Here is a 20,745-nt window from a genome sequence, read left to right as displayed (position 1 = left end):
CAGTTTGTATGGCAGAACTTGAGTATGATCGATCAGTTTGTATGACAGCTATATGTTAAAGTGGCTCGTAATCGGCTGTTCATACAAATGGCCAGCTTCTTGGAGATATCGCAAAAAGTGAGAGAATAGTTTGCCTTATACAGACTGACAGATGGACTTGGCTCAATCGTCTCAGCTCGTCACGCTGATAATTTATATACGAGTATGCGTATCTATATTGTATGGTCTTCGACTTTTCTTAATCAGTGTCATGAGAGACGTGATTTTACCGATACTTCACGGTATTTTTATATGTTTATAACGGCATTTTCATAAAACTTAAAGCATAATTCTCGACACCTTTGAAAAAAAAATAATTTTCATAAAATTTTACTCTTAATATGACTGCGACTTCAACAAAATGCTTAGAATCCTAATCTTTGAGTCCTAAAATTTCCTTTGAAAGCTAATGCTTTCTACTGTACAAGATGATGAAGAGAAAATATTGAAAAATGGAGAAATTTTGTGGTATAATATATGCTGTTTGTTTTATTCGAAACATACTTTGGCCATTTGATAAATTTTCGGCCACAAAAAAGGTAATAGTGAGTAGAAGTCCCTACCTTCCATCTCGACACTATAAGAAAAAAATTAAATCTTCTTCCATCAAAATTTGAACTTAGGACATCTCCCTTTTTATTGTATTTTTGAATGATTTAAAAAAAAATTCCAGTTTTTCTCTAGTGACAGCTATTTGAAATCTCTCTTCAAATATGTTGAATTAATAAATAATTAACAATTCAAAATTTTAATACGACTTCTTGTGGTAATTCAATATGAAAATTTATTTATTTAAAAATTCTGTTTTAAAGGTTTCTAAATGTTTTGAGTCTAGAGCACTTAAACCTTATGACAAATTCAAAGTTGCTCTTGTAATTGTCTATTGGTGTCAACGAACGAGATATGACATATTGCAAGCAATTTGCTGCAGCTGACTTCTACAATTGCCTTGAAGATTATATCTGATTGCGAATAAGCTCTGTTCTGAAAGTTTTAAAATATGCATAACAATTTTAGGTTAGACATAATTTTTTACAGTCAAACAAACCTCTAAAACACTGAAAGAGACTTTCGTAGGGCTCAAAAAAGTTGTTTAAAAAAAAAAATTGGACATTTAACAAAAACTACCTTCTTTAACTACCAACCATGCATGCTTTTCCACTTCGGGTAAGACATGATTTAGTAAATCAAAGCGAAGGCGAGCAGCGCTGCTCTTCTGTATATAAACATATATTATATTTGCGGTAAAAAGATAGAGTGGAGAAGACCAAAGCTAAATTCAATAAAAAAATTCATATTTTTGATCTTTTTTGGGAACAACAAAAAATTTAAAACAAGAACGAAAAATAAATAATGCGCTAATTTGTCGAACACTATGTCAGCAAGCCATGGCTGCACTTCATTTACCGATCCCTACATTTATGCCACACACACACACTTGCAAGCAAAGGCGACATAAATTGCAGCTTCATTTTGCTGCCAATGCGCACGAGTGAAGGCAAGCGATGCGCATTGCATGCAGCCTCATTAATAAATTAATGCGAATTCTTAATCGTTCAGCGCGTTACACACATAAATGAGAACATAAAGCTTTCCGTTGCGATGCGGCGGTGCAATAGTAGATCTGTTGCCGATTGCCGAAGGCAGCAACGCCGGACTGCGTGATGGCGTTCGACACAGTTGAGGCCGTCAAAAAGATTTATGCATAAATTAAATGGCGCAAGCAATGCAGTGAGAACACAACAACAGCAAACGGCGTGGAGGCCTACAGCAATGCACCAGCAGCAGCTGGAGTTCGACCGCTCGATGACTTGATCGAGCGCGATAGCTGAGTTAGCACTTGGCTTGGGCGATCGGTTAGCTGTTGACTGTCAAGTTAATTTTTGACAGCCATGCACGCGACGGCGTGGATGTGTGCGCGTTAGTGAGCGTGTAGCAAGTGGCAAGTGGCAGTTTTATATACAAGCGCTACTGCAATATGCTCCTAAGTGCCTCGTGTTGTTGTTGCCGCTACTGCTGTTGTCACTGGGTGGCATTCAGCCACGCTCTGCGCATCCTACATTTAAACGCTTTGTAAGCGCGCATGTTGCAACAACACAATTGGCTAATTGAGCGTAACTTTCGCATAATTTAAAAGAAAATTTAAAAAGTTTTTATATAAAAAAATCATTTAATTAAATATTTGCTTAATAAATAGCGGTGGTTCACGCTGATCGCTTTTTTACACGCTCGCTGGTGCTGGCGTTTGGAGTATGAGAGTGCGTTGCTTGTTATGGAGTGTTCCTAAGTAGCTTATGTGGTTGAAACAGAAAAAAAGTTAACTGGTTGTACCGAAGCTATAATACCTTTCAAAGGTGCAGTCCTAATACCAAAAAAGGGTATAAAAAGATCATGAACTACTTTTGATCGGCCAGTTTGTATGACAGCTATACGCTATAGTGGTCCGATCTGAATAATATATATGTATATATAATACATTGTAGCGCTATTTTAGGCAATAATCCTTGCTAAATTTCGTAAGATATCTTGTTAAATAATAAAAGTTTTCGGTACAAAAACTTGATATGGATCATTCACTTTGTATAATAGCTATATGATGGATTTCGACAAACGAGCAACTTCTTGAGAAGAAAAAGATTGCTGGAAAATATCAGATCAATATTTCAAATACTGTGGGACTAGTTCGCGTATATATTGTACAAACAGACGGATACATTTAATCAACTCAGCTCGTCACGCTGGTCATTTATATATATACTCTTAATGGAGTCTTCGATAATTCCTTCTGGGTGCTACAAACTTCGTGACAAACTCAAAAAGCATATTGATGTTATAAAAATGAATGAAGTCAATGGAAAAATATTTGCACTTTCACACATACATATGTACATGTATATATGTAGATGTTTGAATGGTCGTACTCATGCGCCAAGACACGCAAAACCTCTAATAATAAATCATTTTTGTGTTCAGTGGATTTATTTTAGAGAAATTAATATTCTTTAATGATTTTATAGCTATTTAATTGACAAAAATTTGCAGCCAAAGGAAATGAAAACAGTTCCTGCTTTATTTATAAAATTACAAAACAAACAGTTGCTTAGTGCCAGTCTATTGCTACACTAAACAATAATGACATAATCTCCAAATCTGCTCAGGCAATTCACCAACTTAAATTAATTTTTCTGCACACTCATAAACTACTTTGTCAGCCAATGTCACGTGTGGGCTTGAAAAGTTTTTATTTAAAATTATGAGATATACATGTACATACACATGGTATATATATGGTATATACATATATAAAAACTCTGATCGCAAAATTAATATTTTTGTAAAGCCGCATATTCGCCAATTTATTTTCAAACGTCGCATATCGAATTGTGATAACACGCCGTGATTAGCCGATTAGATCATTATAAATATATATGTACATGCATACACACATTCACATGCATACAAACATACATATATATACTTATATAACTTATTTTATATAATATACTCCGCGCGCACGCTTCTTTACCCTCATATTCATAAAGTATCCCAATAACACCAACAACTGTGACAATAACTAGATATAATAATCGTTTGTCATTGTGACGCCATTGTAACCGTCTACAACACCGCCGCCGACAAGCTGTGTAACACTCGCTAACGCAACAGGACATGTGAGACGGGATCGTTCTGCTTCAAAACATTTTCAACCAAGTTATAAGCATTTATACCTTTCACAGAAATACCTTGTACATATGAATATATGTTTCATGTAAAAGAACTGCATCTATACAAAAAATATACAGTTATTTGAGACAGTGGCGCAGCAGGAGATCAATTTGGCAGCAAGGTGTTTGGTTATTTTCTAATTTATTTTTACATTCTTTTTCGATTTCTATTATTACACTGAAAAGGATCTCACGTTCCTTGTTTTAATTGTTGTTGTGCATAATCCAATAAAATGATACGTTTATTTTTTTAATGCATATTAACGGTTGCTTGCTTACAGGTGAACATTTTATTACAACACCTATACATATACATATTACATATTTACATTTATAAACATATAAACGTACATATGTAAATATGTATACGTAACGTAAGGATCGCTTAGCTTTGTAAAATGTCTTCCTGTTCGCTTGTTGGTGATATTATGAACGGATTAATTAAAAATTATAGAAAAACAAAAAAATGTATACAATAATATTCGGGATTGTCATAACTGCTTTCGGGATTAAATGCTAATATTTATAAACATATGAAAACTAGTTTAAACAAGTAAGGAAGGGCTAAGTTCGGATGTAACCGAACATTTTATACTCTCGCAAAGTCAAATGGTATACTCGTTTGAGATTTCTTTGTGGATTGACTGATATTTTCGGTAGAAGATCAACTATAGGCACTGGCGTCCACATATTTAGTACTTGGGGGCTTGAACAGTTTTGGTTCGATTTAGACAATTTTTGGTCACAACGTAGCATACTTTAAACGTTTTACCCCGATATAATCATTGTTGCTTGATATGCATAGTGGAAAGTGAAAGAATCAGATGGAATTGAAAATGGTGTTATATGGTAAATAGACGTGGTTGTAGTCCGATTTCGCCCATTTTCGCACTATAGCATAGAAATATGAAAAGAACGTTATGCACCGAATTTGGTTGACTAATTTTGAACGCGTTTCCTATAAAGTTATCTCATACCATCCCAGAGATATAATTTAATGTGGGCGGAGTTGTCACCCGATTTCAACTATTTTCACACCGTCAATATAAGTGCTAAAACATTTTCTTCCAGTGAATTTTGTTATTATAGCATTAGCGGTTTAGGAGATATGCACATTAAACTTATTAGGAGCGGAACCACGCCCACTTTAAAAAAAAAATTTCTTAACTGCAGATGTCCCTCCCTAATGTGATCCTGTGTACTAAATAACAGTCTTGTATCTTATTGCGGAGCTTAGTTATGGCAATTTATTTGTTTTTGATTAATGGCGTTTTGTGGGCGTGGCAGTGGTCCGATTACGCCCATCTGCAATACCAACCGTCTCCCGGTACCAAGAAACATGTCTACCAAGTTTCATAAAGATATCTCAATTTTTACTCAAGTTAGAGCTTGCACGGACGGACGGACGGGCGGACGGACAGACAGTCACCCAGATTTCAACTCGTCTCTTCATCCTGATCATTTATATATATATAACCCTATATCTAACTCGATTAGTTTTAGGTGATACAAACAACCGTTAGGTGAACAAAACTATTATACTCTGTAGCAACAGGTTGCGAGAGTATAAAAATCACTTAGGCAATAATAAAGCAATCTTATTATTATATGTACATATTAAGTATATAGTTGCAAAACAACAAATTGACTATATTCATAATATACATATTTAAATTGTAAGAAATTTAAAATTACATAAACAAATTTTTGCTTCTTGAATACTCTTTATAAATTTAAAACCAAATATATGGCACCACAATGTGTCCTCTGACACTTCGGCAGACTGTCTATGCGCGTTATCAGATTGAAAATTGATTTGCACAAAAAAAAAACGCAGCAAAAACAACAAAAATAGCGGCAAAATGTTGGCTAGGAATTAGATCTTGCAAGTACATATGTTTATGTTCATAAAGTGTATACATACATATATGTATATATACTTGTATACCCAAATGTATGTATGTATAAAAAGTAAAAACTGCAGCGGCAGGCCTAACGGCGATTTGGGTGGTATGCATCCAACGCATTTTTTGCACTAATGATGTGACATGCAACTAAAATGTGCATTTGCTTTAATTTTATACACACAGCAGTACACATAGATACATTTAGCATACACAGTACATACAAATGCATATGCTTACATGCATGAGTTTGGCTTATCAGTTTTTTGCGATGAACATATTTCAATGTAAAAATATAATTTATATGAGAGCAGTGTTTGGCAGTTTGCCGTTCGCAGCGTGTACATCAAATGCGCAGAAGACGTGGCAAATATTCAAATATTATATATACATTTTCCATCTACTATTTCTTGGCTTTCAATTGGCCACCAGCCCATCTTGATTAGATGCCAATCAGCAGCACAGCAAATACCAAACGACACATTTCACTCGCAGCTCGTGAGCTCGTGTGTGTGTGCGCGCCATGTTAGTGTGTGCCACTCTATGGTTTTGGCGCGTGCAAATGGGTGGGCTACCGCTGTGCCACCTACCCACACTTGCACTCGTGTTTCTCGTTACAGAAATACATATGTAAGTATGTTAGCTGTCGATTTGTTTGTATGCGCGCATATCAGGCGGCAGCAATCCATCTGTTTCGCATCAAAATGTGTACAGCAATACTCATATAGATGCATGTGTGTGTGTATGTATATATAACATCCGTGCGCCCTTTTAAATAAGCGCTTAGTATTCGTTGTTGCCCCGCTCCCCTACGGTAGCGCGGGCGTACAGTTTTGCGCTCGTAAATTGTCAGCTGTGTGTGGGCTCACACGTCTAATGTCTAATCTGATTGGCGATTTATGGGCATTTTGTTGCCTGCTAACTTATTAGTCACACATACCTACATACATCCATATGTATATTTATTTATCTATCAGTACATTTGTTTTTGCATGTCCATTTGCTGAAGTCACTCGTCTGCAGTGCACTGTTATAATTCAGTTCTAATGCACTCACACTCGCGTGTGCTCATGCGGCCGAAAAGAGTGCAGTGAGTTTCGCTCTGCGTGGTCATTAGTATGTTGGACATCATTTGATGTTGTTGGCTGTAACGACGAATCAACGAACTAATGGACATTGGTTTAGCGTTGATGGCGTTGCCGATGAAGTATGTGCATTGACGACGGGTGTTGGTTATTGGCTAGTCACTTGCTTAACTTGTACATGCATACATATATTGTTCGTGGGTGTGAATTTATGTGTTGGTTTGATTTATTTTAAATTGTGCGCTGTGTAGTGAAAAAATAAATGTTGCGATTTATGGACATGTGAAATGTTTGCAAGTGGAAAAGATAATGAAGTGTCTTTAAAGTTTATAATATTATTTCAATATATTTATGCGCTGATTATTCATATCAAAAATATTTAAATGTCTTTAATATATATAGCGTGACGAGCTCAGTCAATTAGCCATGTCCGTCAGTCTTAATATACGCGAACTAGTTACTCAGTTTTTAAGATATCGAACTGAAATTTTGCATACTCCTTTTCTCCCAAGAAGCTGCTCATTTCTCGGAACCGCCGACACTATAGAATATAGCTGCCACACAAACTAATCGATCAAAATCGAGAGCCGGTATGGAAACAATTTTTAATTGACAAGATGTCTTCACGAAATTTGGCACGGATTATCGTCAAAGCAACGCTACACTTCGAACAAATTTTTAATGTTGGGCCACCATAGCATATATATATATAAACTGAGCGATCAAAATCGTATTATTTTTTATTATTGAAGGATATCATAGCTTCGATTCACCGAAGTTAGCGTTTTTCCTTGTTTTACTAAAATTCACTAAGATTTCCTTTAAAAAGTATATTAAATTTTTATTTTCACGACTATTTTCCATTTTTCCTTAATTAATTGTAGATTAAACTTTCCCCACTTACTGACATGTAAATGACATTTTTGGAAAAACTTTTTCCACATCCCTTAACTAAATATGAGAAAAGATGATCAAAAAGAGCATTAGAAAAAATATATCTTAATAATATATGAATGCCTACAGCATACTTTAAAAACTTTAGAGTCAACGGTAGGCAGGTAAAATATTGAGAAAAATTGCAAAGGTGATAAAAATAAATAAAAAAGTTTTACTAAAAAATACGAAAGGGAAAGTATACGAAACTTACGAAAGTATTATACAAGTATGTAACTTATTTAAGCTTTTTCATGAAAGTGGTTGCTGAAATTTTTATGGCGCCATGTAATAACTCCATAAGCTTTTTAGCCACCCCTAAACTGACTGGCAAGTTGTTGCTACTAATATCTTGTTTTGCTTTTCTTTTCAGCTAATGAATTTTTAATGTGCACTGACGCGCAAAACTCTCTGTTTGTTGTGGTGTTTTTTGACGCTTTTGTTATTAAAACAAAAGCCATGTAAACAGGTACTAGTATTTATGTATCCACTTCTAGGCAGTTTTGTTTTATGAATGCTCATGAATGTAAGAACAGTTTCCAGTGCAAAAACAAAATAAAAAAACTTTATGAAAATTCAATTTCGCTTCCACATCATTGACGCGGAACAACCTCAAACGCTATCACCTACACCTCCACAGCGCAACCAGCTTACAGCGCAGTCAATGCTATTACACATAAATTACCCCAATTTAGCCGGTAAGCGATTTCTCCCCCATTTATTTTCCAGCGCGCACCGCTTATCGCATCTTCACAGGCCGCACCGTGCACGCGGCAGCCCGTTGTTTGACGCTTATCTTATCATCAAACAGCAAACGATGTATAGGAAAAGGTATTAAACGTATACACATACACAGGAAAATGAATTGAAAATAACAAAAACAATGCCACTTAATGCACAGCATCTTTAAAAAATCATCAACAATTCATCAAAACGTTTAAGAGCTACGCCAAAAGCGTTAAGGGTTGCGGTAAGGTCGCTTGATTGAGTGCGCGGCGTAGGCGAAGTGGCGCGAGTACCGTTATATCAATAAGAATAGAATGACTGACCACGTTTGTTGTATTTGCCACAAGAACATTGCACCCGCCTGACTGAAGTGCAAATCTGATTTCAGTTTAAGCTATTTACTTCGCACGCACGCCGGTCGCCACGTCCTTTATTTGCTGGCTGGCGTTCACCCCAAGCGCGTTAGCAACGGCGTTCATCTTAGCGCTGCAACCCTAAGCGCATGGTAAGTCACATATTTGTGTGTGTGCGCGCAAATGGGTGTCACTTTTAATCTCATCACATTTCCGCTACCCTGCACTTGATTTCCTGCAGTTACAGTTCAAGCGCGGTGGCAACGCAAAATTTGAGGTTAGCGCAGCCACTTGCTCTACACTTACATGTATATGTGGGAAAGCTCAATCAAATATATATATGCCCATGTGTGTGTGACAAAGCGTGAGTATCGGTTTCAAACAAAAACACACACAAACACACACACACAGAAGCATGCCTGCTAAATGGTGTGTGAAATCGCTGCCGCACTTAACGGGGGTTAAGCGCGCCACGCTATAGAGTTTCACTTACCGTTACTCAAACTGCATATTTGGATGTGTGTAACATTTTAGCAATTTATTGTGCCGCTTTTTTGTTTTTGTAGTTGCGCTTGTAGTTGCTTCCATTGGCATTATAAACGATTTAAACGCTTATATCATTAAACTATCATCAGCGGATTCACGGCGCGGCAGCACCCGCTGTGCCGCACCACTAACCGGCGCTGTTACCGGAATTGCAGCCCCCTTCCGTTGCAGTTGCCACTTGGGCGTGTGACTTTAGTGAATTTGTTGGCATTTCAGCGTTGTTGGGCAAATAAATTCTGACAGGATTAGCATACTAATAAACACATGTATCTGCGCCTGTGTGCCCGTGTTGGCTTAAATTGCTTGCCGCGGCATAGCAATGTCATTTTTATTGCCGCCGCGCGCACTGATGCAGTCGAAAGCATATGCAGCGCGGATTAGCTTAGTGTATTAGCAGTTACTTGTAACGGACTTAGCTCCCACGAGAGCATAAATGTCGACCTATGTTGGAAATAAACTTTTCGCTTTGCAGGAAATAAAGCGCGGAAGTCATTTATGTTGACAGCGCGCGTGTGTGACTGCGGCTAGGTCTTGCCAAATATTATGCATATGTGTGAGCTTTTAGTATAAATTCATTGAAAACTTTTTTTAAATATTTTTCTATAAATTGGCTTTTTGCACTTACATTATGCAGCTTGTAGTAGAGTCCGCAGGCATTGCACACTGGTTCGCCGCTGGCGTTCCGCCGCCAAAGTGTTGTCGTTGTGGTTTTGCAATTCGCGCATGATGTCCCCGCTCGCTTCGCGGCGCTTTGTAATGACTGTAGTGTCTACAAAAGAAAGACAAATATAAAAGTGGTGTGAGTGCGTGCTTTTTAGGGGGGTCTTATTTGTAGTAAAAGGGTTAAATCGCTAAGTCAATTTTGTTGGCAATAAATTAAGTTTTTGTGTAATTTTCTGTGGCTGCGAAAGCGAAAAAAACTCGCAACAAGCCACGATTGTGGTCGAATAAGCAATTCGCTTATTATTTATTTGCGCAAGAGAGTCGTATGAAATTTGCTACATATGTATTAATATACATATATATGTACATATGCGTTTGGGTATATTGGACATTTTTATACGACGAAGTTGACTTTACTTGGTTGATTCAATGAGAATTTATTGATTTTCAAATACGAACAATGTTTAATTTGTTTGTATTAGATATTTTTTTGAAATAAAAGAAAATATGTATATACTTTTGTAAACATTTTTCATTTTAAAAACTTTTAATTTTGATACTTGTACTCTACAGTTATGTATTTTTTTATATTTTCATTGTTGTAATTTTTTTACTGTTGAAAAATTTTATGAACAATTATACAGGTTTTCCAATAAGATTGACATGACTTTTATTCCAAAAAAAAAACACACTAATTGTTATGGAAACGCAAATGTTTTCTATTTAATGTGAAGTACAATTGATACAATTAAGTTCTGAATATAACACTATTTAAATGGATCCTCGACTTCTTTTGCAGGACAGAATTCGAAAATGATGATGATGAAATTGTTAACATTACTGAATACAATGAAAAAAAAATATAGATCACGACATATTAAGAATGGCCGAAAGGTCACTTGGAAATCATACATTCCTTTTGGAAACCCGATATTTATATTTTTATTTTTTTAAATTTCTAATTTTTCAAATTTTTTTTATGGACCTTCACAATAAACATTTACTAATTTAATTGAAAATATATTCAATAACGCAAATTTTTTCTTCAAAAATTTAAAATATGTAAAAATAGAAAAGCTTCGTTAACAACTCTTAGTTTATTATTGAGCTAAGGGCTACAATATGTATATATTTATTCAATAGTTTAATCTTGTATTTTATTTAAATTTTCTGCTTTGCTTACAAAACATTTGAGAAACATAGTAAATTTAAAATTAGATATTCTTTCATAACAAAAAATATAAAATATTATTTTTTATTGTTAATACAAATCCATTACTAAGTTAAAATATTTGCTTTCCACATTGCATGGTGGGAGTTTGAAAAAAAAGAAATATTAAATAGTTCAATTAACAAAAGATTATATTGAAAACAAGCCAAATATCTTATAAAAAGTACAAACATTTTATTAATAATATTTTATAATTTTTATCCAACTTTTTTATTTGAAATATTTTAAACACTGCAATCTATTTATGTGCACAAAAAATATTTATTTGTATAAATAAAAATATTAAAAGGAAAAACAAAAATAAGCAAAATAGTCGCAAATCAAAGTAACTCCGTGCTTGCTATAAATTTTAATTATTTTTCAAAAGTTGGATATATATTATATGAATTAAATTTTTTCTCTATCACTTAAAAATTCTTAAAAATTAAAAGTTATTGAATATTGAAAATTAATAATATTACTTAAAAAAATCGATGTAATATAAAAATTTTGTTTGTCTGCATCATATAGAAATTCCAAATAACCATTTCATACACACATAAATATAAATAAACATAATAAATATCTTTAAAAAATATTCTTTTTAAATGTACAACAAACAAATTCTGTAAAAAAATGAACAATTCATAACCTCAGAAAATATATGACAAAATCTTTGAAGCAAAGCAACCATAAATTTTAAAAACTTTTTAAATAGCTTAAAATATATTAATTTATTTACATTTTTTTTTTCTTTTCAAACAAACAATTCGAAAAAACTTTTAAAGTGGAAAATCACAAACATTTCACTTACAGAAAATAATAAAAGACATTTTCTATATAATATAAACAGCAATGTTAAAGAACTTTCTATATCTTAAAAAAATTTTTATAAAAAATTATATAATAAATAGCTTTAAAAAATAATTTAACAACTAAGAAAAATGAGAGAAAATATAAATATATATAAACCATGACAACTCGGTTTCTTCTAAGAATTACAAGTATGTTATTTTAACTAAATTTTTTTCTTTTTAGTAAAAAATTTTTAAAACCACTTTTAAAGTTGAAAACTAAAAATATTTTACTAACAAAATAATATAAAAATGATTCGAAAAATCAAGGTTGAAAAATAAATTTTTTGTTTAAACTTTATTTTATAAAACAATTTCATATAAACTAAAAAAGCTTCAAAATATATATAATATATTATATATAAGGGATATTTTTAAAAATAAACTAAAAAAAAATGTTAATCAAAGCAACTCCGTTACCTTTAAATTTTCGCAATGTTGTACAAGTACTACAAAATATTTAAGATTCTTAAGAACTTTTAAAGCCAATACTAGCATGTTCGAAGCATGCATATACATAAATATATGTGTCTGCAAGTACATATGTATGTGACACGACTCGCGTTTGCACACCAAAAATATGCGATAACACGAATTCTCAAATAAATACCAACAAGTGTGAGCTCGCATGCGTAGTACACAAATCAATATGAAATCGTGTTTTTCAATCTTTTGTGCACAAAAGCACACAAATACACACACGCACATGCATACGCACACTCATGTGACCTGTCGCTTAATTTTATGCCCAACCAATGCAATCGTAATCGGCGCGCGAACCCGCACTGCTTCACTAGGCCACTGCACACCGGAGAGACACATATACGTATGTATGGGCGTGAGTATGTGTGATTGTTTGTTGCTATGTAGGTGTGTTCAGCAGTGTGACAAATATGAAGGTGTTGGTGAAATTTGCTGCTTTGAACAGGATACGTGGATAGCAGTGAACTGGATTGCAGTGCATTGGTGTTGTTGGAGCTGAGTGGTGCAGTGTTGCATAGTGAGTGGAGGTGTAGCAATGTTGCTTAATGTTTCGAATTCATTAAAATGGACCTTGTTAGCATTAAAATGTTATTTTCATTAATTTTGCTTTAAACTTTTATTTTATTTTTTTAGTTGCCGTTGTTGTTGTACAGGATTTTGTAGGCGAGGTGTGAAATGTGTTGCAACAACGTTGTAAGACGCACACGGCTATTAACGAGCAAAACGGTGAAAAAGTTAAAAAAAAAAATAACAACAACAACAGCGATAATGTCAACATCATCAACACCAGAGACCAGAGAGTTTTGTCGAATTGTCATGTTAACAACTTAATTTATACTGTTTGAAGCGAATTGTAAAGAAATGCAAATGTTTGGATATACGGGTTTGTATAGGTGTGTGTGTGTGTGAGTGTTGGTCACAAATGACAGCAGTAATCTTTTTATTGTTGTAGTCTTACTTAGTATTCAAGCCTTCATACATATATAGTATATATATGTATGTATGGACTTTCTGGCGATTTTTGCATGGCTTGTTAAACATAACGGTTAACTGTCGTTTCTTGATTTGGCGGTTACAAGAATGCAGCAGCTTATCGATATACTTACATATATTTTTATAAATCTTAAAAACCAGTGTATTTGTGCAACAAAACTAAAAATTTGTTACAGACATACACTGTTGCAACACATGAGCCCCCATACCTTTTTATAAAATAAGCAACAGGGTTGCACTTGTGGGCGTTGCAATTAATTTCGATTTTCGCACATTTTGCAAAAAGTTAAACGGTTTGTGGATTTCCGTTGCTGCCCCAAAACTGATTGCGGCCAAGTTATGTTGTATATGTTGCATACAATTGTATCGCCTGTATGTTTTTTATTGTTGTTGTCTCAATTGAAGTGCAAAATTATGTAAGCGAAAATAGTGGCAAGTTCGTTAGGCATGTGGCACAAGTGGTACAGTGCAACGGGCAGTAGTTACGCTTGAAAAATAAACAAAAACAACATTGTTTGTGGCGAAATTTATGCGCTTCACAAAGATATATACGTCTTTATGTGTGCCACAACCTTCAAAACGTGGCCGGAACAGGTGGTGGCAAGTGCGAAGCAAGCCATGATATGCTGACCGTTGAACATGCAACTGCGATTGAAAAAACATCAATTAAAAGTTCATCGTCAAACATGATCAATAGCAGACAGTGAACACAACGCGCATATGCAACAGCAACAAAAAAGAGAGAAGTGAAAAATTAAAAAAAAAATCTGAGCACTTAATGCAGTAACTGGCTTTTAGGCGAGAAACTCGAACGTTTCAGCGTGTTGCATGAACATGATCACGTGCAAAGCCAGCGGAGGCAAGAAACGGGTAGGTATATTGGAAAAGAGGCAAGATAAAGTGTGGCTCAGCCAGAGTGCCAACTAACTAGGCGTGTGCGCTTTACCGAATGCAGCTCTGGCTATTGTAGACGCTTGGTGGCAGCTTGGCGTTGCACTTGCGTACAGTAGTTTTCAGGTAAAAATCACACACACACGCTTAGAATGTGAGCTTAAAATGAATTCGAAATTAAAAGAGCTGAACTTCACGCTTAAGACCTGGTCTGGCTGCTGCAGCAATATAGTCCAGCCACTGCGAGTTGCTCGCAGTTAAGTTTGTAAAACCGAAAAAACTAAGCATTATCGTATACAACAACAACAACCACAACAACAACAACCACAACAACTAAGGCAGCAACAACAGTTAGTGTGGCACGTCGCATTGTATGGCCGAAGTTAAAAAGCATGCGCTCATGTTGCAGGCAATTCGTGGAAACCTTGGAAGGACAAGAGGAAATCAACAACGCAAGCAAAGAGAAGTGGATAAAGCCTAAGAAGGCAGCAAAAGCAAAAGCAATAAAAACATGAAAGAAATTAACTTCGATTGCATCGAAGCTGTAATACCCAACACAAATACAAAAGATTCCTTACAAGAACTTGATTTTAATCGGTGAGTTTGCATGGCAGCTATATGCTATAGTGGTCCGATCTGAACAATTTCCTTGGAGATTTGATCAAAAAACCGAGGGAGTATATGCACAGACGGACATGACTAAATCGATGGCCGATGTTTTCTTCTGGGTGTTACAAACTTCGTTGCAAACTTTACATATCTTGTTCAGGGTATAAAAAGCAACAAAAAGTGCTGTAACAAATGTGCAAGAGTGGCCAAGTAGCTGCTGCTCATCATGTGAGTTTTGTAAAATTGTCATTTTAATGAATTGCGCCCGTGTTTAAATAAAGTTCTTGCGAAGCACATACAAAAACAGAACAGAATAGAAATTTTTCGACGCAATTTTAGTGTGGCATGAAGGAAAGTTGTAGCGAGGAGATTTAAAGAAAAGTTTTAAATAAATTTTTAGATTATATAATTTAATCTTATTTTTTTTTTTAATAATTGTTTATCGTTATATTTAGTACTCCATATATAGTATCTGATCAAATTTGACTCGGACTGGTCCGTTTAACTGCGCGCGCAAATTTAATTGATAAAGTTTTGTTTTCCTAAATTAGTACAAACTTTTTATGTTCTTGTGAATTTAGATTTTCATAAGTCAATAAGTGTGTGTGTTTATCTACTACTTGGCCGTTTTGAGGCACTACGCAAAGTAATTCGCTGTAAACGACCGGATTTGTGGATTCATAGACGTAGACACCACCAGAAGGCGCCGTAACCTTCTAGCATGATTGCGACTGCCTTTTTGGCCAAACACGATACGCGAGTCATCGTTCAGCCACTGTATTCGTTCGCTTAGGCTCCCTGTAACTTTTTTCTATTTTTGCAACTGAAAAATCATTGCTTATAATGGAGATAAGCATATTTTGAGGGCGATAATAAATGTTTAAATTAATTTATATGAAAATGTTATTTTTTTTCAGTTTCTAAATTTGATACGATGTAACTATCATATTTTTGTTTCAAAGATAAGTTATGCTCCAAAACTAATATTTCAATTAAGCGCTAGTGTTGAATATGTAAATGATTGACGTAACTACTAAGCGAAGTGACAATCATTTTAAATCATTTGATAAAATCGCTGACATATTGCTTCTTTTGTGAATACATTAATCAAGGAAGGGAGAAATGTATTATTTATGAGAGTTGTTTTCGAAATGATTTTTAATGGTATTAAGTGGCATAAATAGTTTTCAAATTTGGTATTTAAGAGAACAGTTCTGTGCATAGATATGACAATTTTTAAGTTTTTTGGCAAAGAAATAAATAAAGTAATATAAAAAAAGTTTTAGGGGCACATCTAGGTTGAACTCCTAAAAATTAGTGATTTTTGAAAATTTTTTATAAAGAAAACTACTTTGAAATATTTAAACATTTTGAGGAAATAACTAAACATTATTAGTACATATATGCAAAGAATTTCAAAAAATATAATTAAAAATCTCAAAGGAGCTTACGGAAAAACATATATGCTACTAGAGCTGATTGAACTGAGCGGATATGCTTTTGAAGGCAGTAACTCCAAAAATATTTGAAATATTCATTTAAAGTGGTTCTTTTTAAAAGTATGGTTTATGGAAATATGTAAAAACAAAACAAAAATGGTTTTTCGAGTTTTCACGCTAGTAGTGCCTCTACTATATAAAATTTGTCTATTATTGTGAAATAAGTATTTATAAATTATTAATTCTTCCTACAATTATTAAAAATTAATTTCTAATATAAAATTTTCCTCAGGTCACTTAATGTATAACTCTAACTGCGTATAACTTTTAAAGGAATGTTTTTATTGAAAAAAAACAACAAGACATTTTTTTATTAGGATAGCATTGCTATAAGGTTTTATATTTACTTCTTCAATACGAAATATTAGAAAATCCCATATTATGTACATGGGAGAAGAAATATGATTTAGGCGCTGTTTAAATTGAAAATATAACAAATTTGTTTAGCGTTTGCAAAAAAAAAATCAACTTGGGAAATAACGAACACCGTAATATATATATTATATTACCAATACTCTTTCAATCAATGCCTAATCCTTATTTACCTTCTTCTTCCACTTCCTTTGATTCATAAGCTTTACTAAACTTCACTTGCAATCGCTGTAATGCGCTCACTTTAAAAAGCTTATAAAAATTAATGAAGTGTGAGCATTAACACCAGCAACAGCATAGCGATTGCACGCACATATAACTCACATCCGTGCGATAAACGCCTGCAAGTGCCGCACAAATCATATATCGACATTTTTGTATGTAAACGCTTGATTGCTTATAAGTGGGTGTGTCTGCGTGCGCATACAAGCAAACGCTGGTGGCGAATAAACGTAATAAATCAAGAATATAGAAATGACAAACTGTCAAATATTGACAAGATTAATTGAAAGGCACGCAGACAGACTAGTGTGGATGTGTTACACATACCCTACAAATATATATATATATATATAGGTATATACATTCATTTGTACATACATATACACTTGCGTATGCGTAGGCTGTCTTAAGTGCCAAGAAAAAACACTTGTGATTGAGAAAAGAGATTAAAAGATTAAAAAAAAAGTATGTGGTTTATTTATATTATATATAAGCATAACAATAGCAGCAACAATAACAATACACTTTAACGGCAACCGTAGCAGCAGAGATTTTCGAATGAAATTATTAAATCAAAATAATAAAACAAAAGCAAAATTATCACAAAAAATAAAGCAAAGATATATGTATTTGTTTCGCAGCCATGTTAGCTCGCCATAGACAGGCGCGTACCTACATTTGCAAAAGCAAACAAGATGGCGTGTTATGCATAAATCCATGTGTGTGTGTGTTTACTTGCATATGCAAATATACTAGGTGTTTGTTTTCATTTGACCGTGTGACAGGCGGTCTTTTGGGGCGAAGAATTATTTTAGAGGCACTGATGACTGATTCACATATGTACATATACATGTACATGGAATATACATAATTTGCCTGCATTTTTTGCGCTTGCTAATTGGCATATACAAGTAGTTATTAAATTGAAATATGCGCTTAGTAACCGACAGTTAAAAGAAAAATTGAGCTTATCAATTCGAGAAAAATGGCGATTAGTTCAATTATGATGTAAATTTTAACTTCAAAGAATTTTTAAATTTATAATTTTTGGTGAAAAATATGATAAGTTTTAATTTTTTATGTTTTTTATTCATTAAAGAAGAATGTTTTTTTTCATTATTTTTACTTGTTTTATTCTACAAAAAAAAAAAAAAAAATAATATATATATAATAATAACCGACAAATGAGAGTAAAATTAAGCTTATATTTAAGAAAAGGTAAATTAAAATGTTTAATATTTATAATTTTTAATGAATGGTGTTAAACTTTTATTTTATTAAATTAAAATTATGTAAAATTTTGTGAATTTATAACTTTTAATGTAAAATGTGTTGAGTGATAATTATTTATTATTAATAATATTATGGATTTAAATTTTGAAATTTATACTTTTATAAAAAAAAGTATATCAATTTGTTTTTTTTTTAATAATTCTAATGTTATATATATATATTAATAATATTTTTATATTGTAGATCAAACAGTGATTCACAGCATTTAAAGTGTATAATTGTTTATCAACTTGTTTATATTAATAATATAATAATAATAAAATATATAATAATAAGCTAGACTTCGATACGTCACATTAAATCCAAAGGGCACAAGGGCAACATACCCAAAAATAACCGAAAGGCAGCAGTCTACAATAATGGTTCGCCTACGAATAGGTCACAGTAAATTGACACACGAACACCTCTTGACAGGGACTCCCAAAAAACCGTGTCACTTCTGCAAAGGATTATTATCCACAGACTACCTAATCCACAACTGTAAAAAACTAAAATCCACGCGAGAAAGAATCTTCGGGCAAGTTGCTCCGAGAGATTTACTTACAATCATCACAAAAACAAACATCGAATTAATAAACCAATTTTTCAAGGAACTAAACTTAAGCAAGAAAATCTAATAAAAAAATATACATAAATCAAAATAAATAAATTGATAAATGCACGGGACAAACACCATAATATAACATAATAACAATAACAATACCATTTCGCAAAACTGAGCCGTAGGCCCTGACAGCCAGTGTTCTCTTTTTTTTAGATATTATATTTGTATACTTTATCTAAATTGAATAAATAAATAAATATATAATATTGTAATTAGTTCATAAACAAACTATTTTTTATTTTTATTTTTTGTATCAAAATCGTTATTTAATATTTCTAAAATAATCTCATCATAATTATAAGAAAATTAATTAATTATTTAAATGAAAATGTTAATTTTTTTTATAATACCAAAAAAATTATATGTATAAATATCATATAATGTTATTACCATAAAGCTAAATAGTTTGAATATTACTTTTTTTTGGAAATTTATTAATTATTTGTGTTTTAGCCAAAAAAACAGATGATTTTTGGGAGGTTTTTTTTAAGAAAAAATTATTTTAAAATTTTCGATCAAGTATTTATTCACAATTAGTGAATCTCTACAAGGGGTTTGAAAATACAAACAAAATTACAAAGAGTTTGAAAATAAAAATAAAAAATATCCAAAATTTTTATACTAGTTTTGAGACACCTTATATATTTCTTCCGAAAAGTCTGAATTCATAAATAAATTGAGTAAATAAAATAATTTTTAAATGAAACAAGCCACATTTGACAAAACAAACAAAATTTAACTGGAAAATAATTTTGTGTATATTTGGTATTTTTAATTTTTTTTGGTACATCGGCGTGCAAAATTTATGACTTGATCTGAGGTCAATGCAAGGTGCATGCCAGTTGGGCGCTTAATATTGTATACGTTTTTTTTTCATTGCTGGGAATCGGAAATGCAAAGTTTTCAGTAAACTGTTGCTGTTACTGATGACAGAGTGGAGAGTTTATGTAGTTTTAGTAGAGTTGCAAAAATCGAAAGTTAGAGAATTTTGAATTTTTTTTTTTGTTAATTTTAGCTTTTATTGGTTTTAAGAAGCAAAGAATAGCATGTTTTTTAAATTATATATATTATATTTCTATTTTGCAATCAATTAATTTAAGATCTTTGTTTATAAGAAATCAATGTTGTTCCGCTAAAAATTCAAACTATTTAATTTATCGCATTTTGAAAGCATTAAATAATGCGTTGTGTATTGTTTATTTTATTTGTGCTTACTTTATTTGCAAGTTGTCGCCACTAATTAATTAATTAATGCGTGCCACAAAAAATAACAGCAAAAGACAATTCATTGAATTAAACAGATTACTTTGATTACAAATTGAAACACAAAATTAAGCAGCTATTGTTTGCTTAAGACTTGGGAAAATTAACGATTTGCGTAAATAAAAAAGTTGTATATACATATGTACATATGTATGTATGCTCAGATATGTGGTTCGCTTGTTGACCTTGCAAATTTTTTAAGAAAATTGCTTTTGTTTTAAATATATCATTTATGTACACTCTTAAGTACATACGTGTATAAATATTTACCGTTTTTACCTAGTTCGGTGACAATTACGAATTAGTGTTTATTTGGTTTGGCTTCAGGCATGAAAAGTATTATGAGAAATCATTGCCAAATATCAGAAGCGAAAATTATGAAACTGATAGCACATACATATCTACATATGGTACACATATATAACAGTTAACATACATTTATATATCAGTTAGCATACATATACCTATATAACGGTTA

At 32.9% G+C, this 20,745-nt stretch overlaps 1 protein-coding gene across 3 annotated transcripts in view; it reads right to left on the bottom strand.

The window, feature by feature from the left end:
• The window catches only part of grn (GATA binding protein grain), a 122,057-nt gene that overhangs the window by 10,247 nt on the left and 91,065 nt on the right, over positions 1 to 20,745 (bottom strand). For all 3 annotated transcript variants that reach the window (XM_070105472.1, XM_036368804.2, XM_036368805.2), the window contains exon 6: positions 9,937 to 10,080. In XM_070105472.1, the coding sequence (XP_069961573.1) occupies positions 9,937 to 10,080 (144 nt within the window). The remainder of the gene's footprint in view (positions 1 to 9,936; positions 10,081 to 20,745) is intronic.

This window comes from Bactrocera oleae, chromosome 2 (assembly GCF_042242935.1).
Source record: "Bactrocera oleae isolate idBacOlea1 chromosome 2, idBacOlea1, whole genome shotgun sequence".
In the NCBI taxonomy this organism is placed as follows: domain Eukaryota; kingdom Metazoa; phylum Arthropoda; class Insecta; order Diptera; family Tephritidae; genus Bactrocera; species Bactrocera oleae.
This window is presented reverse-complemented; position numbering and strand designations above follow the sequence as displayed.